This window comes from Gracilinanus agilis, chromosome 3 (assembly GCF_016433145.1).
Source record: "Gracilinanus agilis isolate LMUSP501 chromosome 3, AgileGrace, whole genome shotgun sequence".
Taxonomy (NCBI): Eukaryota; Metazoa; Chordata; class Mammalia; order Didelphimorphia; family Didelphidae; genus Gracilinanus; species Gracilinanus agilis.
In genome coordinates this window covers 529,506,679-529,534,031 of record NC_058132.1, presented here as the reverse complement: position 1 = coordinate 529,534,031, position 27,353 = coordinate 529,506,679, and the positions used below count along the sequence as shown (strand labels likewise).

General features: G+C 35.5%; 1 protein-coding gene across 1 annotated transcript in view; it reads right to left on the bottom strand.

The window, feature by feature from the left end:
- Positions 1-27,353, bottom strand: part of UGGT2 (UDP-glucose glycoprotein glucosyltransferase 2) — a 261,577-nt gene that overhangs the window by 131,315 nt on the left and 102,909 nt on the right. Inside the window, exons 15-16 of the mRNA XM_044667227.1 lie at positions 16,849-16,984; positions 9,865-9,996 (exon numbers count right to left, since the gene is read on the bottom strand). Coding sequence (XP_044523162.1) covers positions 9,865-9,996; positions 16,849-16,984 — 268 coding nt within the window. The remainder of the gene's footprint in view (positions 1-9,864; positions 9,997-16,848; positions 16,985-27,353) is intronic.

Sequence of the window (27,353 nt, the reverse complement as noted above, 5' to 3'; positions counted from 1 at the left end):
GCCTACTCTGTGCCATTGTGGTGCATTAAGTATTATCTTAAAAACAAAAGTGAGTTTCTTCCCTGGAGAAATTTACATTCTACACAAATTTACATTTGTTGACTTGTTGAAATAAGCTACTTCTCCTTACCAAGGAAAACTTCTGTATATGTACAATAGCTGATAAGAGCTAACATTTATATAGTATTTACTATATGCCAGGCATTGTGAAAAGAGCTTTATAAATATTCTCTTATTTGTTCCTCAAGATCATTCTGAGAGGGAGGTGCTATGTAAGGACTGGAGATGGGACAAAAAGAGCCAGAAGAAGGCTGTTGGTGACAATTACTGACAGTTGGGACCAGAGAGAATTCTGCCTAATGCTCTGGGGGAGGAAGAAGGAGGAAGAGGACTTCCAGTGGAGGACTGAGAGAGGGAGGAGGGGAACATCTCAGATCGAATCCAGTCCTGAGGGCTTCCTGAGGATCTTTCTTTAGACATTGAAACCCTGATTCCCTGGTCAAAGGGTCCCATCGCTTCTCACCCATCAGGACTTCAACTGAGTCAGCTGAGTTTTGGGAGTCCATTTTGGGAGCGATCTCTTAGGCTCCTTCTCCCATTACCCAACCTTGCTGAGAGACCCTTTCCAGTCTAACTTACAATTATAGAAAGGATAGAATTCGGAAATAGAAATAGAAACAGAAGGAGAAGGGGAAGGAGGCACTTAGGAGCAGGAAACTCAAAGGTTCCCACCCAAGTGATGGACCCCACAGAAACAGAGAAGAGGGCACCCCAAAATCCCTCTGCCCTTAACCCTTTTCCCCAGTCCCTATATTGATGTCAATAAAAGCCATTCATTAGTCAGATAGCATTCCAGAGAGCCTGAGTGACAAGGGGGGGAGGGAAAAGGTGGGGGTGGGGGAACCACAGATTGGTCTGGCTGCCTCCATCTTGGAGCCAGACCACCTGCTGTGAAGTTGACTGACCTCAGGGAAGGCTTGCATGAACCCCGCCCTCATTCAGAATCGGATTGGGGTACTCGATATCTCATCTTATAGAGAAGCCTTGTCCCCAACTCCTGTGGGGTGGCAGGACCATCCAGGTCACCCAATTTTGGGGTGATACCCCTCAAAGTCTCGAGTGTATATTTGGCAAGAAGAGGAGAGCCAGAGGAGAGTTTCACCTCACAGACTCTCTCCCCTCCATCCCTAACACTAATTACTGGCTCTGTTTATTCTTTTTTTTTTTAAATAATTTTTATTTTTTAGAAAAGTTATCATGGTTACATGATTCATGTTCTTACTTTCCCCTTCACCTCTCAACCTCCTCCCCTCCCCCATAGCCAATATGCATTTCCACTGGTTTTAACATGTGTCATCGATCAAGACTTATTTCCAAACTGTTGATAGTTGCATTGGTGTGGTAGTTTCAAGTCTACATCCCCAATCATGTCCACCTCAAACCATGAGTTAAGCAGTTGCTTTTCTTCTGTGTTTCCTCTCCTGTAGTTCTTCCTCTGAATGTGGGTAACGTTCTTTTCCATAAGTCCTTCAGAATTGTTATGGATCATTGCATTGCTGCTAGTACAGAAGTCCATTACCTTCTATTTTACCACAGCGTATCAGTCTCTGTGTACAGTGTTCTTCTGGCTCTGCTCCTTTCACTCTGCATCAATTCCTGGAGGTCTTTCGAGTTCACATGGAATTCCTCCAGTTTATTATTCCTTTGAGCACAATAGTATTCCATCACCAGCAGATACCACAATTTGTTCAGCCATTCCCCAATAAAAGGGCATACCCTCGTTTTCCAGTTTTTTGCCACCACAAAAAGCGCAGCTATAAATATTTTCGTACAAGTCTGTTTATTTATGATCTCTTTGGGGTACAAACCCAACAATGGTATGGCTGAATCAAAGGGCAGACAATTTTTTATAGCCCTTTGAGCATAGTTCCAAATTGCCATCCATAATAGTTGGATCAGTTCACAACTCCACCAGCAATGCATTAATGTCCCAATTTTGCCACATCCCCTCCAACATTCATTACTCTCCCCTACTATCATTTTAGCCAATCTGCTAGGTGTGAGGTGATACCTCAGAGTTGTTTTGATTTGCATTTCTTTAATTATTAGAGATTTAGAACACTTTCACATGTACTTATTGATACTTTTGATTTCTTTACCTGAAAATTGCCTATTCATGTCCCTTGTCCATTTATCAATTGGGGAATGACTTGATTGTTTATACAATTGATTTAGTTCCTTGCATATTTGAGTAATTAGACCTCTGTCAGAATTTTTTGTTATAAAGATTTTTTTCCAGTTCGTTGTTTCCCTTCTAATTTTGGTTGCATTGTTTTTGTTTGTACAAAACCTTTTTAATTTAATATAATCAAAATTATTTATTTTACATTTTGTAATTTTTTCTAACTCTTGCTTGGTTTTAAAATCTTTCCTTTCCTTGAGATCTGAAAAGTATACTATTCTGTGTTCACTTAATTTATTTATAGTTTCCCTCTTTATATTCAGGTCATTCACCCATTCTGAATTTATATTGGTGTAGGGCGTGAGATGTTGGTCTAAACCCAATCTCTCCCATATTGTTTCCCAATTTTCCCAGCAGTTTTTGTCAAATAGTGGATTTTTGTCCCCAAAGTTGGGCTCTTTGGGTTTATCATACACTGTCTTGCTGATGTCACTTACCCCAAGTCTATTCCATTGATCCTCCCTTCTGTCTCTTAGCCAGTACCATATTGTTTTGATGACTACTGCTTTATAGTATAGTTTAATATCTGGTACTGCTAGGCCCCCTTCCTTCACATTTTTTTTTTCATTATTTCGGTCTTGGTCCTCATCCTTCTTGATACATCTAAAGTCCTTGATACTGTCACTATCCTCTTTCCTTTGATTTCCATTACACTATTCTATCCTGGTTTTCCACCTACAGAACCCACTATTCCTTGGAAGTCTCCTTTGCTAGGTCTTCATCCAAGGTGTTCTCACTAAGCATGGACATCCCATGAGTCCCTGCTCTCATCTCTCTCCATGCTCTTTGGCTGGCAGAGGATTCAATGATAATCTCTATGCAGATGACTCTCAGATCTAATCATCTATGCTAACTTTGCTTCTGACTTCTAGCCTCACAGTCCAAGGTCTTTTGGACATCTCAAATGTATGCTCTTTAAACCTATTAAATTAATCCTGTCTCTTACATATCACACTTACCTCTCCCTCTCTAACTCTGCCCTCTTTCTAACTCCCTTCTTAGTGTAGAGGCACCATCATCCTCCCAGTCATCCAGTGTCACAGGCTAGATATCATCCTACACCCCTCACACACACTGGCCTCCTCCTCCCCATATCCAATCTGTGGCCCTACCCTTTGGAATCTCTTTCTCATTATGAGCATCTGTTCTCCTTCTCTCTTCTGACACCATCAGTCCCCTAGTGCACGTCATCACCACTTCATTATCTGAACTACTGCAAAACCCTTTAGTTTGGTCTCCCTGCTTGCTTTAAGTCTCTTTTCAATCTAGACTATCCTAGACTATGACTTAGTTGTCAAAATGGTCTTCCTAAGGCATAGGTCTGACCATGGAAACTCCACTCCCTGTTCAATAAATTCCAGTAGCTTCTTATCAACTTCAGGATCAAATGAAAAACTTACTGTTTAGAATTCGAAGGTCTTTATAACCTGTTTGCCACTTGCCTTTCTGGGCTTTTTGCATCTTACTCTCTTCATATACTTTGTGATCCAGACTTTCTTGATTTTCCTGACACAAGATACTTCCTATTCCCCAAATATATATTTAATTTAACTGCCCTCATGCCTGGAAATCTTTTCCTCCACATCTCTGTCCCATCGTTTCTTTCAGGTCTGAGCAAAAAACTCATCTTCTTTAAGAAAGCTTTTCTAATGCCATGTGAACTGGAATGACCTCCAGGAATTGATGCAGAATGAAAGTAGCAGAACCAGGAGAACATTGTACACAGAGACTGATACACTGTGGTAAAATCGAATGTAATGGACTTCTGTACTAGCAGCAATGCAATGACCCAGGACAATTCTGAGGGATTTATGGAAAAGAATGCTACCCACATTCAGAGAAAGATCTGTGGGAGCAGAAACACAGAAGAAAAACAACTTTTTGATCACATGGGTCAATGGGGACATGATTGGGGATGTAGACTCTAAAACGATCACCCTAATGCAAATATTAATAATATGGAAATAGGTCTTGATCAATGACACATGTAAAACCTGGTGAGTCATTGGATACAGGGTGGGGGTCGGAGGGGAGGGAAAGAACATGAATTATGTAACCATGGAAAAATATTCTAAATCAATTAATTAAATAAACATTTTCAATCTAACAAAAAAAGAAAACTTTCCTGATTCCCCTTAATGTCCAAGTCTGACCTCTGAGAATCTGTCCTGTTTATTCTCTATATATCATCTGTGCATGGTTGATTACATGTTGTCGCCTCCATTAGACCATAAGCTGCTTGAGAACAAGGACACTATTTTGCCTTTTAAAAAATCTCCAAGTTAGTTCAGTGCCTGACACTCAGAAGCTCTTACTAAATACTTGTTGACTTGACTCAGAGCACTGTACTAGGCACTGGGGGGAGAAAAATAACTATGGATTAGAGTCATTTGCCTTAAGGAGTTTGGTCTAGCTGGGTAATGATGTAAGCACAAGTAACTACTGTTACATAATAGGTGCATTAGAGAACTATAAAACATTGTCCTCTGTGAGGGACAGGCCCAGAGATGGGAGGTCCTTGAGTCTGACCTCCTCATTCAACTGAAATTGCTCTTTCTAAACTTATTGGTCTAGACACTTCTTAGCTGTGTGACCCTCGGCAAGTCACAACCCCATTGTCTAGCAGCCCTAACTGTTCTTCTGCTTTGGAACCAACACTCAGTACTGATTCTAAGACAGAAGGTAAGGATTAAAAAAAAGTGGCATTTGATATTTAAAAGATGGTTAGGACCTCAGTAGGCAATAAGGGGAAGACAGATATTCCAGGTATAAAGAATTATATCTGTAAAGACAAGAAGCCTGCCTGGAGCACATTTAAAGGATGAAGAATAGCTCCATCAGTATGAAGTGTAATCTACATGAAGAAAAGGAAAGTGAGGTGAGATAAGGATAGAGAGCTCTGATATCAAATTACAGACGGTCCTGAACATCAGGCATTCACTTCCTTGGCAAGGCAAAAGGAGGCTCTGTATTCTATCTTCTGCTAAGAGAAGATTAGTAGGATGCTGAAAAAACTTTATTCATGTTAGCCCCAGTAAGTGAAAATGAAGCTTTTTAAAAAAACAAAGGAATCTAATAAAAGCAAACACAAGGCCTCCAGTCTAAGAAGATGTTTTCTTACATACCAAAGCTCAAAACATTAGCTGAAAAGGGTAAACACAAAGGAAAAGGGATAAATATTTGCAAGGTTAATTTGCAATAGAATTTAATTTGTGCATAGATCACCCTCTTAGGAACTTGGTGGGCAATATTTGTGAGAACCAGACAAAAAGTAAAAAAATATAGTGGAGATGAAGGGGAGGGCATTGAGGTACCACTACCCAATAATAACTTCAGATTCAAGATTCTGGTTACGTTAGGAACTAATAAAATCTTAAGAGTTCTTGATGACTGCAAATGTGATTCTGAGACTTCAGTCAGAAGCAGTCCCATGGGAAAAAAAATTGGTTTCATGTGCTAATCTCTAGCATGTGTGCCAATTGCTGTCAACCTCTGTTTTAAGCTACACAGCTGTGGATGTAGAATTATCAGAATGTTTCACTGGCAAACATGAAAGGCAACTTAAAATTTATTTTGGATGTAACTACCCAAATAAGTTAAAAATAGCAAGGTTTTAAATGCTCCCATTACATACATTAGAATTTCAGCAAACTGCTTTAGACTCACAAGAACATTCTAACCTAGAAAAGAGAAAGTAAGAAATTTAAATAAATTAATTCCAACAAATCATAAGGTATTACAAAAATACCTTTTATAGTATTGCAGAAAGCCTGACAATAACTTTAAGTAACATTGCTAGAAAGATGGTGCATTAATATCATAATTAAAAATTCTAAAATTCTCTCAATGAAAATAACTGAATTAAGGTAAATTTCTATAAGCTACCCTATAATGTGAAAATAATAAAATAATGAAATTCACTTTTTCCCTGAGAAATTATGTATGACAATTTTTTTTAAAGATTTGTGATTTTAGCTGAGGGTTCTCCTTCCATCCATGAATAACAGAACCCTCCTATCCCTTACTTAGACAGTTTCACTATTCTGACCAAGAAAGTATCCATCAGTGGGTGGCCAGACTCCTGATGAGAAGCCTCTTCAAACTTAGTTATATGACTCTGAGATAACAGACACAGTCTGTCTAGTATGTCATTAGGTTTTTCTCATATGAGAAGAAGCTATGATTAACTTCCATAGCTTTTAAAAACACAGAGTCACTGTTACATCATGATTAATTTTTTAAAAACTCTTACCTTCTGCCTTAGAATTGATACTACGTATGATTCTTAGGCAGAAGAGCAGTAAGGGCTAGGCAACTGGAGTTAAGTAACTTGCCTAGGGTCACATAGGAAGGATCTGAGACCAAATTTTAACCCAGGTCCTCCTGACTCCCAGGCTGGCACTCACTCTATCCACTGTGCTACCTAGTTGTCCCACTATGATTAATTTGTAAATAATTTTTATAGACTTTTGGTCTCCATGAAGTGAATCTCTCAGTGATGTAAACTACAACTTATCTAGGTCTTCTCATACTAAATAACTCTTGCCCATATTTTCCTAAAAAACCATCCATAATAGGTTAGCCCAAGGAGACTTTTTCTAGATCTCTTGACATTATATTTGAAACACCCACTATGAGGCTTTTTTGATCTCCTCAGCTGTCAGGTAGTCATCTTCTCCCAACTCCCTAAATTATTTTGCTTTTATGTTGTATACTTTACATGTGTACCTGTCTTCCCAAAAGAATAGAAGCTCTTTGTGAGCAGGGACTGTTTCATTTTTGTCTTTGTATCCTCAAAGGCCTAGCACAGTACCTGGCACACAACAGATACTTAATAAAGGTTTGTTGACTGATAGATAATATGGATGCCAACGGAACATGCTGGCTGGTTACCACAAGTCACTCCATTTTCTTTTAGGTGACAGCTAACTTTAACTCTTTGGAGTCTGTGGTGTTCCATTTATCTTAGAGAGGACATCAGTAGAAAGCTACTAATTCTAAAAGGATGGGCCAGTGTTAGGGAAAAGTTCAGGTTCATTAAAGCACAGTAATTTCTTAAATGTAATACAGCTCACTTTCCTCTTCTAATTCAATTCTTCGCCTACTCCACTGTCTGTCTTAAACATCTGTCCAAGATAAAGGTTCTGAGACAAGTTCTACAGATTATTTTTTTGCTACATGGAAATTGTTTTCTTATTGTATAAGAAACATAAGAATTATTATATCTAATTTATTGCAATAACAACTGCAGGTCAGCAAAATCCATCTTAGCATACATTCACTGAATGAATGCAATCTGTTTAGTATCATCTTTAATTAAGCATGGAAATTGAAACAGTATAAGGCAGTGATGGGCAAACTTTTTAAAGAGGGGGCCAAAGGAAAGGAAATGCTCATCTATCTGTTTCTAAGGCAACTCTTTCTAAGTTTCATTGTATTGTATCCTACTCATTGTATTCATCAGATTAGGAATAATGTCGCCCAACCGGACAGAACACTTCAGGGGGCCACATCTGGCTGGCAGGCCGAGGTTTGCCCATCACTTATAAGGCATAGCCTCTCTTCTCAAGGATTTTCCCATCAAAAGGTCAGACAACACATATAGAAAATACATCTACAGTGTCCCAAGAATATCAAAAGTCAAAGTTCAGGTTTAAGTTTTAGTAGCTGATGTTTGGGACACCCTTTGTAACCTCATTATATTATTGTTCTAGAAATAATAGATGTCAATACTTAAAGACAAAATACAGAATTGAGAAAAGGCTTAATTAAGCAACAAAAATATTTTAATGGAACCTGAGATCAATGTGTAAATAAAATGAAAAATCACAGAATTGTATAACTTGAAGAGAACGAGAGTTCTTACTGTTTTCTAGATGTCCCATCCTCCCTGTCCGGTCTCAAATGAACTTTATTCTCCTCTCTGCACACTCTGCAACCCAGCCAGACTGGCCTTCTCTCTGTTCCTCACACAGGATCTTCCATCTCTCATCTCTGTGCCTTTCCAGTGGTTCTCTCACATGTCTGGAATGCAGACTCTCCATGCTTCTCCTTATGGAGTCCCTCTTCCATTAACATACAGCTTAGGCAGCATCTTTTGCAGGAAATCCATCCTGATCCTTCCAAATGCAAGAAGCCTATATGCCTACCTCATGTTTAACAACTTCATATACCTTTGTAGTGACTAACTTTAAATCTATGCCATAGATGTATTTTTCTATGTACCTGTTTCTTCCATTAGGATATAAGTTCTTTATGAATAGGGATCATTTCATTCTTTGTCTTGTATCCATGGTGCCTGCCACTTATTATTATTGCTATTATTAGTATTAGTAGCTAGAACTTAAGATTTGCAAAGTACTTTATGAATATTATATCATTTGATCCTTGAAACAACCTCGAGATGTAGGTACTATTATCATTTCAATAAACTAAAGCAGAAAGAAATCAAATGACTTGGCTAGGGTCACGTAACAAGTAAGTGTCTGAGTGCAAATCTGAACTCAGATACTCCTGACTCAATGTCCAGAATTCTTTCCACTGGGCCATCTAGCTGCATTTTTTGACTGATTTACGGCTGTAACTGAAATAGGAAAACTAGAAAAACAAAAATGAAAAACATTATCTAGTAAAGTCATACTGTAGTGACCCATAACTGGAATGTGATACACAGACCTCAAAGTCTAAGCCATCAGAGAATAAACTCTAACAAGTCCTATCAAGTTAAAAAGGTTTTCACTACTGTTGTGGTAAAAGTCATGTGTATCTTGTCTAAGTCAGGCAAGCCCAGAAATGTCCATTACCTCACATACTTTGTCTCTGCTCTTGTATAGGGATCGAAAAGGTCATTTGAGAAGAACTAATTCACAGTGAAGATTGGTCAGGGAGTGAATGTGAAGAGATTTGGCCTCTCAAGAGATATCACTTGGTAGTATAAAAGAAGACAATTCTTTTCGGAAAAGCTAGACTTAATTTGGCTAGAAAAAAGCAAAGGGCATGCAAGCACAAAGAGAAAAATGCAAGCTAATATTTTCTTTGAAACTAATCTGCATTCTATTATTTTAAATATGAAACTACACATTAAAGAATATAGTTCGAAACTGATTCTGAGTTATGAAAAGTCTCTTATTGTCAACTTTTGATAATCTGCTCATGACTCTAAATCATTCTAGTTTCAAACAATATATCCTTTTTTCTTAACACTGTCATATCACACTCCTATGGAAAGCCGGTGTTTTCATTCAGAGAACATTCAAGCTATCTTCTCTTTTAAATTTCATCCCAATCACAACTAATACTACCTTCTCCACTTTTCATCCCATTCATTAAGAAAACTTGATTTTTCAGGCCTTGATGAATCTTAATATAATTTTACTCCTTTCAGGAATTCCAGAAACCATTCCTTCTAAGACCAGATGCCATTCTCTTTTGGGTATAGGTAATAGTAATGACTAATGTTTTTCTGTAAGCCACTCACTACCCCTACTTTTTCTTATGGAAGATAGAATTCCTAATTGGAAACTATAATAGTGTCCCTTATGAATAGCTTATGACAAGAATAAATACTTATTTGAAAAATTACTTCAATTTTATTTTTGGAGCTTTTCCCCACCTCACAATACCTTTCTGTTTATGTCATATTCAGAATGGACTCCTAGGATATTCTGAAGATTAGCATCAGGAAATGTACTTTTCAAAACACTTTTAATAATGTCCACAGTTAACAAGTTTTTTCCCTTCACATTGTGGTACATCTGTGAAAACAAGAATATATTTTTTTACTTTTAATGCAGCCAGTTTACTTTTATACTTTTATATGTCTTGATTAAAAGGACTAAAGAGTAAAATATGTCTTATACTTTTGTAAAAATACACAAAGGCCATGTATCAGTAATACATAATTAAATGAGTATCTCATGTCTTCTAGAAATTAGAAAATATAATCAATATTTCATTTAACCTAGAAAGGAAACAGATTCAACAAAGTGATAGACTAGCATGTTAGAACTAAATAAGGATCATCATAGCTAACATAAAAATAATAAGATTTGCAAGGCATGTTGCATTTATTATTCCATTTGATTGACAAAGTAATCCTATCAAATACTTGATATTATTAGCCCTCCCCTATTTTACAGAGAGGAAACTGAGGCTAAGAGAAGGGAGTCCCACAATTAGTAAATATTTGAAGTAAGATTTCAACCTAGGTCTGCCCAATTCCACATCTAGAGCTCTATTCATGAGTTGTCTCTTGTGCTATTCTTTTATTCTCTAGGTGAGGAAACTCAGGCCTGTAGGGGTTAAATGTTCACATAGCATTGAAATGCTGAGAGAGTAGGGACTAGAACTTAGATTTCCTGATTCACCATCCTGGATTCTTTCCACTATGCTATATTGTGATCACATAATTTAATAAGGGCTTTTAAAAACTGCTTAACAGATTTCTGACCAGAGCCCTTCATTCTGGGCAGTCCTAGAGCAATCCTGGTTACACAAGGGCTAGAAGTGGTGCTTCTGCCTTCCCTCATCATCCCCTCCCTCAGCTCTGGAGGTCCCAGGATCTCCCCAGGATGGACAGGTAGGAAGAACACCATTTCCAGGGCCACTTTGCCCTCTTGCCTCATTGCTTGGCTCCTTACAGGCTCTGAATGATATGGAAATCAGTAACTGTTCCTTCTGTTGCTATGGAAGAATACCAGTCCTTGCTGTCTGCCTTACCATTGCCTCTTGGCATCTCCTAGATTTTGCCATCTGCCTTGTCCCTAGGCCCTGTAGTCCCCTGGGGCTGTCATCTTAATTATTTAAATACCAGAAAAAGCTCGGGCCTCACCATCTACCCTAACACTATATACTTAGCACATGTAATGGATTTTTCTTTTAAGTTGTCAATTAGAGTGTGAGCTCCCTGAGAGCACAAACTGTCTCAATTTTTCATTTTGTAACCCCCAGACTTTGCACATTGCTTGGCAAATATTTTTATGTAATAAAACAAAATTACATAATAAGCACTTAATATATGCATTTTCATTCATTTCAATCACTGATTCACTGCATTCAATCAGAACGGGAACTACAATGGGTAAATAAAGTAATATTTCATTTTGTTAAATATATATACATATATATTCTCTTGAAAAATGAATTTTGTTCTCCCACTTACATTTAAAATTTCAGAAATTAACTATTTAAATTTCTGATTAAAATAAAAGCATGGATTAACACTTAACACTTAAGATTTCATTTTTTCTATTAACCTCTGTTACATAGTTTTAAAAAAAAAGTATATTGGGGTTAGCTGGGTGGCTCAGTTGATTGAGAGTCAGGCCTAGAGATGGGAGGTCCTGGGTTCGAATATGGCCTCAGACACTTCCCAGCTGTGTGGCCTTAAGCAAGTCACTGAAGTCCCATTGACTAGCCTTAACATTTTTCTGCCTTGGAACTAATACAGAATATTGATTCTAAGAAGGAAAGTAAGAGTTTTTTAAAAAGTGTATTCATGTGTTTTTACATTATAAACATTTTCAGATTATTCCCACTTTGTGATAGATCTTAATTAACTAAATAAAACAGTTAAATAAAATTAATGATATAGTGACCATATCTAAAAGCACATGCAACATTTCATGCCTATAGGAAACTTCCCCATCTCTTCATTAAAAAAAATTACCAAAGGGGGGCAGCTGGGTAGCTCAGTGGAGTGAGAGTCAGGCCTAGAGAGGTCCTAGGTTCAAACCCGGCCTCAGCCACTTCCCAGCTGTGTGACTTGGGCAAGTCACTTGACCCCCATTGCCCACCCTTACCAATCTTCCACCTATGAGACAATACACCAAAGTACAAGGGTTAAAAAAAATTACCAAAATCTATTTGACAAAATGGACAACATCCTCCAAAACATACTTGGTATTGTTAATAAAGAGAGAAAAGAGAACAAACAATATTATATGGAAAATATTCAGGATCAAGAAGTGTAAGACTGAAAAAAATTTCATATCAATATGTCATAAGCATTTTTGAAAATGAGAGAATTAAAATTAGTACTGAAAATAGTGAGCAGAGATCACAAATACAAAAATGAAATTGATTAATTATAGATGTTTTAGTAAAATGAGAATAAGTTTTTTTACATTTTTGACAGAGAAAGAATAAAATGAAAATGAAATTAGAGTTATAAAAGTGAGAATACTATACTGTCAGGTACTATAACAACTACAAACTGATCTATTAAATAAGCTGTTGTTTTCAAAAAATGGGAAATTAACGAAAATTAAAGCATCAGTCCTATTAACATTTCATAGACTAATTTAAACAATGTTAAACTTTTATCATAAACAGAAGCCCCAAAATAACAAAAAAATGCAAAAGTACCAGAATATGATCACTACAAATCAGAAAATCATGGTACTCATAGGCAACCAAAGTAAAGTACAAGTAAATTGACAAAATATTACAGAACAAAATAATGGAAAATGACATGCAGTATAAAGTCATTAGACCATAGAAAGAAGCTGATAGAAAATAAGCCAAAAAGGAACGTAGGATGAAACCAAGCTGAATCATGTCATCTCAAGAACAGTTGTAATATGAAACCAGGAAGAAAACAAATAAATGTGAAATGAAACTTATCTGTAGGTGTATATGTAATGACCTAATCTCACTGGCAATGACAGTGATTCCACCAGTTTTGTACTCCACAATTTCAATTTCTGTTGTACTATAATAAGGTAAGGCCAGGGAATTTAAAAAGATAAAGTCAGGAAGGACTTGTGAACCTGACCAGATACCCAGAGAAGCAATTTGGGCAGAAGGTAATACCATTTTTAAATACATTTTTAAGATCTCAAAGTGGAAAAGATTCTGAACAAATGGAAAAGATTAAAAAAATCTATATCAGCATCTTACAATCCATATGTCTACTTTTTCATCTTTAGAAAAGTGGTATATTCACAAATTGAGGTTACTCTTAGTCAAAATATTACAAGAGAACAGAGTATTCAAAAATTTTTTTCTATGGAAAACTATATCTATAAAGTCATGTAAATAGCTGAAAGGTATGAAGAATATAAAACCTATTGAGCTAACTTTATGTTGATTTTAAGAAAGTCTTTGACTAGGAAGTACAAAATGAAGCCTTAAAGGCTAACCCCCCAAAAAGCAAATTAAAAAATCACTCTAGCTTCTATGGCAGATATTACTAGTTTTTTGCTAAATTCAATGACTTTTTCTCTCAGACCTCATTTTACTTGATCACTGTTGCTTATAACAATATTGAATTACCCTGCTTCTTGAATGTGAATAATGTGAATAATTCTTCTCTCTGTGTTAGGAAGACACTATTCACCCTGAATTTTTCTCTTGCCTCTCCAGTACTCTGTCAGTCTCTTTGGTTAGATCATGGTGTTCCTCATGCCTAATATGTATGGGTGTTTCCTAAAGCTCTTTTCCAGACTCTCTTCTCTCTATACCCTTTCTCTCAGTTGTTTCCTCAGTGCCTATGGGTTCAATGATCATCTTTTTATACAGATGGCTCAGAAGAATATATTTCCAGATTTAATATCTCTCTTGAACTTCAGTCCTACATTACACACAGCCTGATGAACATATTTCTATGGATATCCCCAGGGCATTTCAAATGCAGCAGGTCCAAAAGAGAACTCATAGTTCTTCCTCCAATCACTGAGTTCATCAGTTCACAAAATTTATTAAGCACTATGTGCAAGTCCTAGCACCATGTTCAGTGCTAGGAATACTAAGAAAGGCAAAAAACACAGTCCTTTTCCTAAAGCAGAAGGAGAAAGAAAACATGCAAAAAAAAATCATACTTCCAAGATATATATGGCACAAAAAGAAACTGACCTCAGAGTGAAGGAACTAAGAATGGAGTAAATAGAATAGGAAGTATTGCTACAAAAGGTAGAATTTGAGACAAGACTTACAATTATCCATGAACATCAGGGGGCAGAGGTGGGCAAGGAGGGCATTCCAGGCATGAGGTGGGGCAGCCAAAAGAAGCACATAGTTGGGAAATGCAGTGACATGGATGAGGTATATGAAAGTAGGTCAGTGTTAGTGGATTACAGAATGTGGGATGGAGGAGGGAAGGAATAATGTAAGAAGACTGAAAAGGGAAGAAGGGGCCAGGATGTTAAAGTTTAAAAAAACACTAAGGAATTTATATTTGATCCTGTATGTAATAAGGATTCACTGGAATTTATTGGATGAAATGGTAATACCTGAATTTTAGGAAAATCATTTTGACAACTGAATAGAGGATAGTCTGAAATGGGGAAGAGACTTAAGACAGGGAGAACAAACTTAGAAGGCTCTTATAATAGATGAGGCATGAGGTGATGAAAGCTTACACTGGGGAGGTCTTTTACGTGAGTGGAGAAAAGAGAAAATATGTAAGAGATATCATGAAGATGGAAATGTGTGGGAGGCCAATAAGAGAAACAGTCTCAAATAGTCTCAAATATGAGACTCTTCTTTTGACTCCTTTTCTAATCCACACCTTTTCATATTAGAAAACTTTAAGCTCTTAGCAAACCAGCAGTTAAGAGGTTAACAACTCTCCAAAACTAAAGACAGAAATTAAGCAAAAAGTTGCCTGGGCTCTGAATCTGTTTCTAGACTAGTCAAGGTCAAAACCGGACAAAATTTAGACAAAAACCTCCTCCAGTGGGGGCTATTCGTCCCTGAGAAAGTATTCCCAGACTTAGCTTTCAATAATGGGCCAGGCAAAATTCAGCCTTGGCCTTGTTCTATTCTGTATTTCTGCGCAATTGCGAAGTTTGGGGGCATTCTTTTGTGTGAAATGAGTCTTGAAATATATATAATAAACTCCATGCTCCCGGAGACAGAGTTGGAACCATGAGCTAAAAGATCTTGCGGGTTCCTTACCTTCTTATCAACTAAGCTGTCTTTATCAGATTATCAGAGATGATAGATTTCATAGGAAATGAGTGTGCCCAAGTGATAGTAAAAAGTCAAAGAGGACACTGAGATTGAAAGCCTAGGTGACTCAGGATTGTTATGCACTGGACAATAACAGCAAAGTTCAGAAAAGAGGAGGGGGGAATATAATAATTTTTTAGACATTTTGAGTTTAAGATGTCTCTAGGACATCAGTTTGAGATGTTTACAAGGCAGCTGGTGATGCTAAGATGGAACTCAGGAGAGAAGGTAGGGCCTTATGTAGATCTAAGAATCAATTCATAGAGATAATCACTAAGCCCATTTGTTCTTTAAACTTTGTGAATTTTTTATTGACAGTACTTCTATCTTTCTATTCACTCAGGATTACAAATTTGAAGTCAGCGTTGGATCTTTTTTTCCTAAAATATCCCAATGATAGTCTTTTCGATTCTACTTCCTCAACCTTTCTGATTTTGGTCTCATTTTTTCCATTCACATAGCACTTGCAGGATCTCCCCATCAACAGGGGATACCTTTTAAATTTGCATTTTATAGTGGACCGTCTCTTTAACAGTAGAAAACACATTCAGCAAGCAGCAATGTCTCCTTTCTTTGGTCTCACTTGGCATTAATAATCAGTTACTAAACAAAATTGTTTTTAGAGTTATGAAGAAATTTTATATGATTTTGGCACATAGGCGATGTCTTAATAGAGAACAGTCATTAGGATGGCATTTGCATTAATGAATCAAAGGTTTCTTTACTGACAATAAGCAATAAGCATAGTGGTGTCTATGTTTTAACATTCCTGTCAATTGTAGCATAAAGATTTATTTTTAAATTGCGATATTGCTTGTGAAAGACATTGCCTTCTTCTAGTACCTTTATTAAGGATGCCTTTGATTAGTATATAGTGTATTCTCATAAAAAGGAAAAGAAGTAGGCACATCAGTCCACAGGTACTGATGTTTTCTCAACAACCATTTGGGGTCTTAATAAGATTCAAATTTTATCCTACATTTTGATAACTTTCCTTCTTTCATATATCTTCAGAATTAATACCTCATTACCATCAAGATTTTGTTGTCTTTTATACCATATACCTCCTACAGCCCAGCTAACTTTTTTCTCTCTGTTTTCTTCAGTGTCATTTCCATTTTCCCAAGAAGGAAATTGTGAACTGTGATGTCAGAGTGAAAATGTGAAAGGCCTTGGTGTCTTTGGCAATGGCTAGCATTTGTTTTAAAAACCTACAGCTATTTTCTACTTTTTGTCTGTCAGTTTTCCTGCTTTATACCGCATCTTTAAATGTCCTCATACTGATCGACAGCATCTTTCTAGCCATCTGTCTTTAATTTTGTTTTTGGCTTTTACTGCTTCTTTCAATTTCATTAAGTGACAGTGTTTACAATTTTCACTCTCCTTCTCTGTAAGATTTATGGCATTATGAGTGTTACTTTTGGATGCCATGTCATTTCACTTGGCAAAGAGATCAAATGTTTGTCAACTGAGGTGTTGGTGTGACAATTGACATACAATGGATATGGGTCTTTGAATTTATGACTAGCAATGATGTCTGCTCCTTTATTAATTTCTCATTTTTTGTTTTTGGGAACTTGTTCACATGGTAAAGAATTCAAGGGAAAAGGGTCATATAATTGAAAAATAAATTATATTCTTCTACACATCCTCACCTTTATTATGGTGGCAAAAGCTTGTGTGATGTTATATTCTTCAGTAACATAATTGATAACTCGCCAAAGGGCAACTCCAGCATCATTATGCCCATTAATTACATCATCTGTATTGAGTATGAAGACAAAACCTATTCTGGGAAGGGAAAAGGTGAATTAATTTAACAGCTTTATTAAAAAATATAATATTCTTATTAATAAAATATATTTGGAAAAATAAAAGCTTGATGATTTAAAGGGAAATAATGATAAAAGTGGGAAGGGGGCCTATTAGAATTAGATTTCAAATTATTATTCAAATTTATAATAATCAAAATTAATTAAATCAAAATTAAGAAATAGAGAAGTTGATCATTTGAACAGATTACAACAAAAAAATGCAAAAGCAAAAGGACACAAAATGTGTGTTTGATAAAACCAAAGATAGCATCTAATGGGATGAGAACCAACTATCTGACAAAAACTATGAGGAAAATTATTTTAAAGAGTCTGGCAGAAACTAAGTGTAGAGCAACATCTTAAAACATATACCAACATAAGTTCCAAATGGATACATGACTTAGACATAAAGTAAATTAGAGGACCATGTAAGAAATTGCTTTTAGGTCTTTGTCTGGACAGAGAAACAGTTTATGACCAAGCAAGAAATAATGGAAGATAAATAGACAAATTTGATTACATATAATTAAAGTTTTGCATAATCAAAATGAATGCATTTAATATCAGAACATAAGGTGATAACTGGGGAAAAATTTTTGATTTTCATAAATTATACTTTAACATTCATTTAAAAAATTATGAATTCAAAGCTTCCTGTCTCCCTCCAACCCCTCCCCAACCAAGAAAACAAGCAATGTTATATCAATTATATATGTGAAATCCTATAAAAACATATTTTTATATTAGCCATGTTGCAAAAAAAATGGCAAGGAAAATTAAGTAAAAATATATGCTACATTCTTCACTCAGAATTCATCAGTTTTCTCTCAGGATGTAAATAGCAATTTTTTTTGTGAGTCCTTTGGAATTGTCTTGAATCATTTTATTGATTAGAGAAGCTAAGTCTTTCACAGATCATCTTTACAATATTGCTGTGACTGTGTATAATGTTCTCCTAGTTCTGTCACTTCACTTTGCATTAATTCATACCAAATCTTTGCTGGTTTTTCTAAAACCATTCACATCATTAAAAAAATCCATAACTTTCATCTTAGAATCAATACTGTGTTTTTGAACCTAGGACCTTCAGGCTCTAGGCCTGGCTCTCAATCCTGAGCCACCTAGCTACTCCCCTTCAATAATATTTCATTGCAATCATATACTACATCTTATTCACTCATTTCTCAATTAATGAATATCCTCTCAGTTTCCAATTTTTGCCACCACAAAAAGAGCTGGTAAAAATATTTTTATGCATGTAGGTCCTTTTCTCTTATCCTTAATCTCTTTGGTATGGAGACCTAGTAGAGGCATTACCTGGTCAAAGAGTATACACACTTTTATGCTCTTTGAGTTGTTTCAAATTGTCCTCCAGAATAGCTGGATCTGTTCACAACTCTATCAACAATCCATGTGTTTCTATTTTTCCACATCTCCTCAATAATTTGTTATTTTCCTTTTCAGTCATGTTAGCCAAGCTGATAGGTTGAGGTAGTATTTCAGTGATTTTAAATTTGCATTTCTCTAATAAATAATGACCCAGAGCATTTTGTTTTAAATAAGTATTGATAGCTTTAATTTGTTCTTCTGAAAACTGCTTGTTTGTATCTTTGGCTATTTATCAATTGGTGAATGTCTTAGACTTTTATAAATTTGAGAAATGAGACCTTTATCAGAGAAACTTACTCTAAGTTCTCTAATGCCACCTCCCAACTTTCTTGCTTTCCTTTTAAATTTGGCTACATTGATTTCATTTTGCAAAATCTTCCCGTACTTTCCATAATCCGTGCTATCTTTTATTTAGTCTTAAAGTCTTCTCTTATCTATAGTTCCAAAAGGTATATTTTTCCATGCTCCTCTAATTTTCTTAAAACATCATTCTTTATATCCAAATCATGTGCCTATTTTGACCTCACCTTGTTATATGGTATGTCAAATTTCTGCTGAACTGTTTTCCAATTTTCCATAGTTTTTATCAATTGTTCTTACCTCTAAATTTGGATCTTTGGGTTTATCAAACATTAGATTACTACAGTCATTAAATACTACATATAGTGTACCTGAGCTATTCCATGAACCCCCATTATATATCTTAGCCAGTATTATAATATTTTGATGATTACTATTTAGCAATATAATCTAAGATTTGATATTGCTAGGTCCCCTTCACATTAAAAAAATGCTTCTCTTCATATTGTAAGGATGGGATTTGTGCAAGGGGGATGGGACAAAAAGGAGCCAGAGGAGGCAGTTGCTGACAGTTGCTGACAGTTGGAGACCAGAGAGAATTCTGGGAATTTCTCTGAGGAGGAAGGAGAGGAGAGGTCTTCAGGCAAAGCACTGGGAGGAGAGAGGAAAAGGATATCCCAGCTTGAATCCAGTCCTGAGGGCTTCCTGAGGATCTTCTTTTGGAAATTGAACCCTGATTCTCTGATCAAAGCCATTCCATCACATCTCACCCATCAAGACTTCAATCATTGAGTAAGATAAGTTTATGGACTCCATTTTGGGAGCAAATTCTTAGTCTCCTTCATCCATTCCCAACTTTGCTGAGAAACCCCTTTCAGTTAAAACTTATAATTATAGAAAAGGATAGAAATAGAAACAGAAGGAGAAGGGGAGAGGGGAGATGCTTAGAAGTGGGAAAACCATTGGGTTTCCCACTTAAGTGATGGAGCCCATAGGAATATCAAAGAGGGCACCCCAAAATCCCTCTGCCCTCACCCCTTTCCCCAATCTCCAAGTTACAAATAATAAAATCCATTCATCAGTCAGATAGCATCCCAGTGTGCCTGAGAGACAACAAAGGGAGAGGGGAACCACAGCTTAGTCTGGCTACTTCCATCTTGAAGCTGGACCACCTGCTGTGAATTTAACTGACTTGGGGTATTACGTACCTTGTCTTATAGGGAAGCCTCACCCCCAACTCCTGATGGGTGACCATCCAGGTCACCCAGTTTTGGGGTGACACCCCCTTAAAGTCTCCTAGTGTATATTCGGCCTCAGGGGGGAGCTGGAAGAGAGACTCACCACAAAGACTTTCTCTCTCCCTTTCTATTAAACATTTATTATTGGCTCCTTTATTCTAACAATTTTCTTCAGCTTTTGCTCCTACAGATGAATTTTTTTACAATTTTTTTCTAACTATATAAAACAATTCCTTTATAGTTTGATTGGTATGCTTCTAAAATAAACTTAATTTAGGTATAGTTGTCATTTTTATTATACTGGCTGAGCCTGCCCATACATAATTAATATTTCTTCTGTTGTTTGGATGTCTTTGTTTGAAAAGTGTTTTGTAATTATGTCCATATAGTTCTTTAGTTTGTATAGGCAAGTAGACTCCCGAGTTTTTTATACTGTTTGTAGTTATTTTAAATAAAATGCCTCTTTCAATCTCTACTTGCTGCTTTGTTGGTAACAGAAATGATGATGATTTATGTGGATTTATTTTATATCCTACAACTTTGCTAAAATTGTTGCTTACTTAAACAAGTTTTTTTAGTTGATTCTTTAGGGTTCTCTAAGTATACCATCAAATCATCTGCAAAGAGTGATAGTTTTATTTCCTTGTTGACAATTCTTATTCCTTCAACATCTCTTTCTTGTCTTAAGCTAGCAATTCTAGTACAATATTGAATAGTGGTGATAATGGATATCCTTGCTTTGCCCCTAATCTCAATTGAAAAACTTCAAGTTAATCTTCACAATGGATAATGCCTGATCTTGATTTTAGATAGATACTATTTATTATTTTAAGAAATTTTTCCTATGCTCTCGAGTGTTATTAATAGGAATGAGTATAATATTTTCTCAGAAGCATTTTCTGTATCTGCTGATAAAAGTATTTGAATTTTTTTCCTTCTGTTATTAATATGTTCAATTATTTTTATACTTTTCCTAATATTGAACTAGTCCTGAATTCCTAGTATATATGACCCTGGTAACAGTGTGTGTGATTTTTAAAATATACTGCTATAATCTTTTTACTAGTATTTTGTTCAATTTTTTTTGTATCAATATTGATTAGTGAAATTGATTTATAGTTTTCTTTCTCTATTTTTCTCTTTCTGTTTTAAATGCCAGAACCATAATTGTTTTAGAGCAGAAATTTGGTAGGATTCCTAATTTTCCAAGTATTTCAAATAGTTTACATGATATTGGAATTAACTGTTCTTTAAATGTTTGGTAGAATTCACTTGTAAATATATTTGGCTATGGTGCCTTTATCTTAGAGAATTATTTGATGGATTATTTAATTTAAATTTCAATGACAGGGTTGTTTAAGTATTCTATATCTTCTTTTGTAAATATGGGCAGTTTATATTTTTGTAAATATTCCTCTATTTCACTTAGATTATCAAGATTTATTGGCATATAGTTGGGAAAATAACTCTCAATAATTGCTTTAATTTCTTCTTTATTGATTGAGATTTCACCTTTTTCATTTTTAAAACTCATCATTTGTTTTTCTTTCTAAAAACTCAAAATAACCAATGGTTTATATGTTTTATTAAATTTTAATAAAACCAGTCCCTTGTATTTCTTATTAGGTTCAATGGTCTTCTTACTTTTAATTTTATTTGTCTTTACTTTGATTTTCAGGATTTCCAATTTGGTATTTAATGGAGATTTTAAGTTTGTTATTTTCCTAGTTTTTTTACTTTTATGCTCAATTCATTGATCTGTTATTTCTCTATTTCATTGATGTAAGCACTTCGAGATGTAAAGTTTCTCCCAAGTATAGCTTCAACTGCATTCTATAAATTTTGATGTGTTGTCTCATTGCTATTGTTCTCTTTAATGAAACTTTCTTTTTCTATGATTATTCTTTGATCCATTCATTCTTTTTTCTTTTTTTTTCATTTACATATAGAAATTATTTTTGACAATTGTTTTTCTAGTATTTTATGATTCAGATTTTCTCTCTCCCTCGATTTCCCAGTCCCTGCTTCCTGAGTGGGTAAAGAGTCTGATGAAGAAATTTATACTAGTACTTCCATGCAATAGATATTTTTTAAACACTTATTAATATTCATTTTTTAGTAAAGTTAACATGGTTACATGATTCATACTCCTACTTTCCCCTTCACCCCTTGCCCTCCCCCCTCCCCTGGCTGATGCGCATTTTCCCTGGTTTTAACATGTGTCATTGATCAAAACCTATTTCCAAATTGTTGATCATAGCATTGGTGCGGTAGTTTTGAATCAAAATCCCCAATCATGTCTGCCTCAACCCCTGTGTTCAAACACGTGTATTCAAGCAGTTGCTTTTCTTCTGTGTTTCCACTCCTGCAGTTCTTCCTCTGAATGTGGGTAGCATTCCTTTCCATAAATCCCTCAGAATTGTCCTGGATCATTGCATTGCTGCTAGTACAGAAGTCCATTACCTTCTATTTTACCACAGTGTATCGGTCTCTGTGTACAATGTTCTTCTGGCTCTGCTCCTTTCGCTTTGCATCAATTCCTAGAGGTCTTTCGAGTTCACATGGAATTCCTCCAGTTTATTATTCCTTTGAGCACAGAAGTATTCCATCACAAGCATATACCACAATTTGTTCAGCCATTCCCCAATTGAAGGACATACCCTCCTTTTCCAGTTTTTTGCCACCACAAAAAAACGCAGCTATAAATATTTTTGTACAAGTCTGTTTATCTATGATCTCTTTGGGATACAAACCCAACAATGATATGGTTGGATCAAAGGGCAGGCAGTCTTTTATAGCCCTTTGAGCATAGTTCCAAATTGCCAGCCAGAATGGTTGGATCAGTTCACAACTCCACCAGCAATGCATTAATGTCCCAATTTTGCCACATCCTCTCCAGCATTCATTACTCTCCCCTTCTTTCATTTTAGCCAATCTGCTAGGTGTGAGGTGATACCTCAGAGTTGTTTTGATTAGCATTTCTCTAATTATTTGAGATTTGGAACACTTTCTCATGTGCTTATTGATACTTTTGATTTCTTTATCTGAAAATTGCCTATTCATGTCTCTTGCCCATTTATCAATTAGGGAATGGCGTGATTTTTTTTTTATACAGTTGATTTAACACCTTGTATATTTGAGTAATTAAACCCCTGTCAGAGTTTTTTGTTATAAAGATTTTTTCCCAATTTGTTGTTTCCCTTCTGATTTTGACTGCATTGTTTTTGTTTGTACAAAAGCTTTTTAGTTTAATATAATCAAAACCATTTATTTTACATTTTGTAATTTTCTCCAAGTCCTGCTCTGTTTTAAAATCTTTCCTTTCCCAGAGATCAGACAAGTATACTATTCTGTGTTCACTTAACTTATTTATAGTTTCCCTCTTTATATTCAAGTCATTCACCCATTCTGAATTTATCTTGGTGTAGGGTGTGAGATGTTGGTCTAAACTTAATCTCTCCCATATTGTTTTCCAATTTTCCCAGCAGTTTTTGTCAAATAGTGGATTCATGTCCCAAAAGTTGGGCTCTTTGGGTTTATCATACACTGTCTTGCTGATGTCATTTACCCCAAGTCTATTCCACTGATTCTCCCTTCTGTCTCTTAGCCAGTACCATACCATTTTGAGGACCATTGCTTTATAGTACAGTTTAATATCTGGTACTGCTAAGCCCCCTTCCTTCACATTTATTTTCATTATTTCCCTTGATATTCTTGATCTTTTGTTATTCCAAATAAACTTTGTTATAGTTTTTTCTAATGTAGTATAAAAGGTTTTTGGTAGTTTGAAAGGTATGGCACTAAATAAGTAAATTAATTTGGGTAGAATGGTCATTTTTATTATGTTAGCTCATCCTACCATGAGCAATCAATGTTTTTCCAATTGTTTAGATCTAGTTTTATTTGTTTGGAAAGTTTTGTAGTTGATCGCGTATAATTGCTGTGTTTGTTTTGGTAGATAGATTCCTAAGTATTTTATATTGTCTAGGGTGATTTTAAATGGTGTTTCTCTTTCTACCTCTTGCTGCTCTAATGTGTTGGAAATGTATAGAAATGCTGATGATTTATGTGCATTTATTTTGTATCCTGCAACTCTGCTAAAGTTGTTGATTATTTCTACAAGCTTCTTAGTTGATTCTCTAGGATTTTTTTAAGTAGACCATCATATCATCTGCAAAGAGTGATAGCTTAGTCTCCTCATTGCCTATTTTGATACCTTCAATTTCTTTTTCTTCTCTAATTGCTACTGCTAGTGTTTCTAGTATTATGTTGAATAATAGGGGTGATAATGGGCATCCTTGTTTCACTCCTGATTTTATTGGGAAGGCTTCTAATTTATCCCCATTGCATATAATGCTTGTCGATGGTTTTAGGTATATACTGTTTATTATTTTTAGGAAAGGTCCTTCTATTCCTATACTTTCCAGGGTTTTCAATAGGAATGGGTGCTGTATTTTGTCAAAGGCTTTTCCAGCATCTATTGAAATAATCATGTGATTTTTGATTGTTAGATTGTTGATATGGTCAATTATGTAGATGGTTTTCCTAATGTTGAACCATCCTTGCATTCCTGGTATAAATCCCACCTGATCATGGTGGATGATCATCTTGATTACTTGCTGGAGTCTCTTTCCTAGTATTCTATTTAAGATTTTTGCATCTATGTTCATTAGGGAGATTGGTCTGTAGTTTTCTTTCTCTGTTTTTGATCTCCCTGGCTTTGGAATCAGTACCATATTTGTGTCATCAAAGGAATTTGGTAGGACTCCTTCTTTGCTTATTATATCAAATAATTTGTATAGTACTGGGATTAGTTGCTCTTTGAATGTCTGATAGAATTCATTTGTGAATCCATCAGGCCCTGGCAATTTTTTCTTAGGGAGTGCTTTGATGGCTTGTTCAATTTCTTTTTCTGATATGGGATTATTTAGGTATTCTATTTCTTCTGCCGTTAATCTAGGCAATTTGTATTTTTGTAAATATTCATCCACATCTCCTAGATTGCTATATTTATTGCCATATAATTGGGCAAAATAGTTTTTAATGATTGCCTTAATTTCCCCTTCATTAGAGGTGAGGTCTCTCTTTTCATCTTTGATACTGTCAATTTGTTTTTCTTCTTTCCTTTTGTTTATTAGATTGACCAGTACTTTGTCTATTTTATCTGTTTTTTCAAAATACCAGCTTCTAGTCTTATTTATTAATTCAATAGTTCTTTTACTTTCGATTTTATTAATTTCTCCCTTGATTTTTAGTATTTCTAATTTAGTTTTCATCTGGGGATTTTTAATTTGCTCGCTTTCTAATTTTTTGAGTTGCATGCTGAATTGATTAATCTCTGCCCTCCCTAATTTGTTAATATATGCACTCAAGGATATAAATTTCCCCCTGAGTACTGCCTTGGCTGCATCCCACAGAGTTTGGTAGGATATCTCTTCATTGTCATTGTCTTCAATGAAATTATTGATTGTTTCTATGATTTCTTCTTTGACTAGCTGGTTTTGGAGAATCATATTATTTAATTTCCAATTAGTTTTTGATTTGCCTGGCCAGGTGCTCTTACTAATTATTATTTTTATTGCATTATGATCTGAGAAGGTTACATTTATTATTTCTGCTCTTTTCCATTTGTTTGCAATGTTTCTATGCCCTATTACATGGTCAATCTTTGTGAATGTACCATGTGCAGCTGAAAAGAAGGTGTATTCCTTTTTGTCCCTATTTATTTTTCTCCACATATCAATTAAATCTAATTTTTCTAGGACTTCATTCACCTCTCTTACCTCTTTCTTATTTATTTTTTGGTTTGATTTAGCCACTCCTGCCTTCTTTTTCTCATTTGACGCTCAAAAGATTTTGGTAAAGCCCTTTACTTTAACTTGTGTATGTCTACCTGCCTCATATGTGCTTCTTGTAGACAACATATGGTAGGATTTTGTTTTCTAATCCACTCTGCTATTTGCTTTCATTTTTTGAGTGAGTTCATCCCATTCACATTCAGAGTTATAATTATCAGTTGTGTTTTTGTCAACATTTTGGTATCCTCTCCTAGTTCTACCCCTTCTTCTTAAACTATTTCCTTTTAAACCAGTCGTTTGCTTTAAGCCAGTAACCCTTGTCCCCTCTCTTGATTAACTTCCCTTTCTACCCTCTCCCTTATTATTCCCCTCCTTTTATTTTTAAGGCCTATTGAATTCCCTACCCCTTCTTCTCCCCTCCCTTTTTTGACCTCACCACTCCCCTGCTCCCCTTGGTTTATCCCTTCTGACTTTCTCAGTAGGGTTAGATAGAGTTTTATATCCCAATGGATAATATAGCTACTCTTCCCTCTCAGGGTTAATTACACTGAGAGTAAGGTTTAAATATTACCTCTTAATGCTCTCTTCCTTTCCTGCTTATTATAGTATTCATCCCCTCTGCTTCCCGTGCCCTCTTTGTGTGTAATAGAATATCCTATTTTTCTTATTCATTCAAGTTTCTCTTGGTGTCCCCTACTATTCACCCCCCTCTTTACTACCCCCCATATCATATTTAGTATTCCAACCTCTCCCTATGAGTTATTCTTCTGATTACTGTAATAGTGAATACTATAATAGTGAATAGAGTTCACTACAGAGAATTATACATAGCATTTCTCCACATAGGAATAAAGATAATTAGATCTTATTGAAGCCCTTAAAGAGGCAAATTTAAAAAATAAGAGTTTTCTTTCTTTCTCCTCTGTTTCTTATTTATCTTTTTATGTTTCTCTTGATTTTTGTGGTTGGATATTGAACTTTTCACTTAGTCCTGGTCTTTTTTCTGTGCAAATACTTGGAAATCTTCTATCTTGTTGAATGCCCATACTTTCCCCTGGAAGTATATAGTTAGTTTTGATGGGTAGGTGATCCGTGGTTGTAGACCCAATTCTCTTGCCTTTCTGAATATCATATTCCAAGCTTTGCGATCTTTTAGAGTGTAGAGGCTGCCAGATCCTGTGTGATCCTGATTGGTGCTCCTTGATATTTGAATGATCTCTTTCTGGCTTCTTGTAAGATTTTTTTCTTTTACTTGGAAGCTCTTGAATTTGGCTATTATATTCCTGGGGGTTGGTCTTTTCTGGGTCTAATGTAGAGGGTGATCTATGGATCCTTTCAATGTCTATATTGCCCTCCTGTTGTAGAATTCAGGGCAATTTTGCTGAATAATTTCTTTTAGTATGGAGTCCAAATTTCTATTAATTTCTACTTTTTCAGGAAGACCAATGATTCTCAAATTGTCTCTTCTAGCCCTGTTTTCTTGTTCTGTCCATTTCTCATTGAGATATTTGATGTTTACTTCTATTTTATCAGTCTTTTGACTGTTTTATTTGTTCTTGCTGTCTTGCGAGATCATTAGCTTCTAATTAATCAATTCTAGCCTTTAGGGACTGGTTTTCAG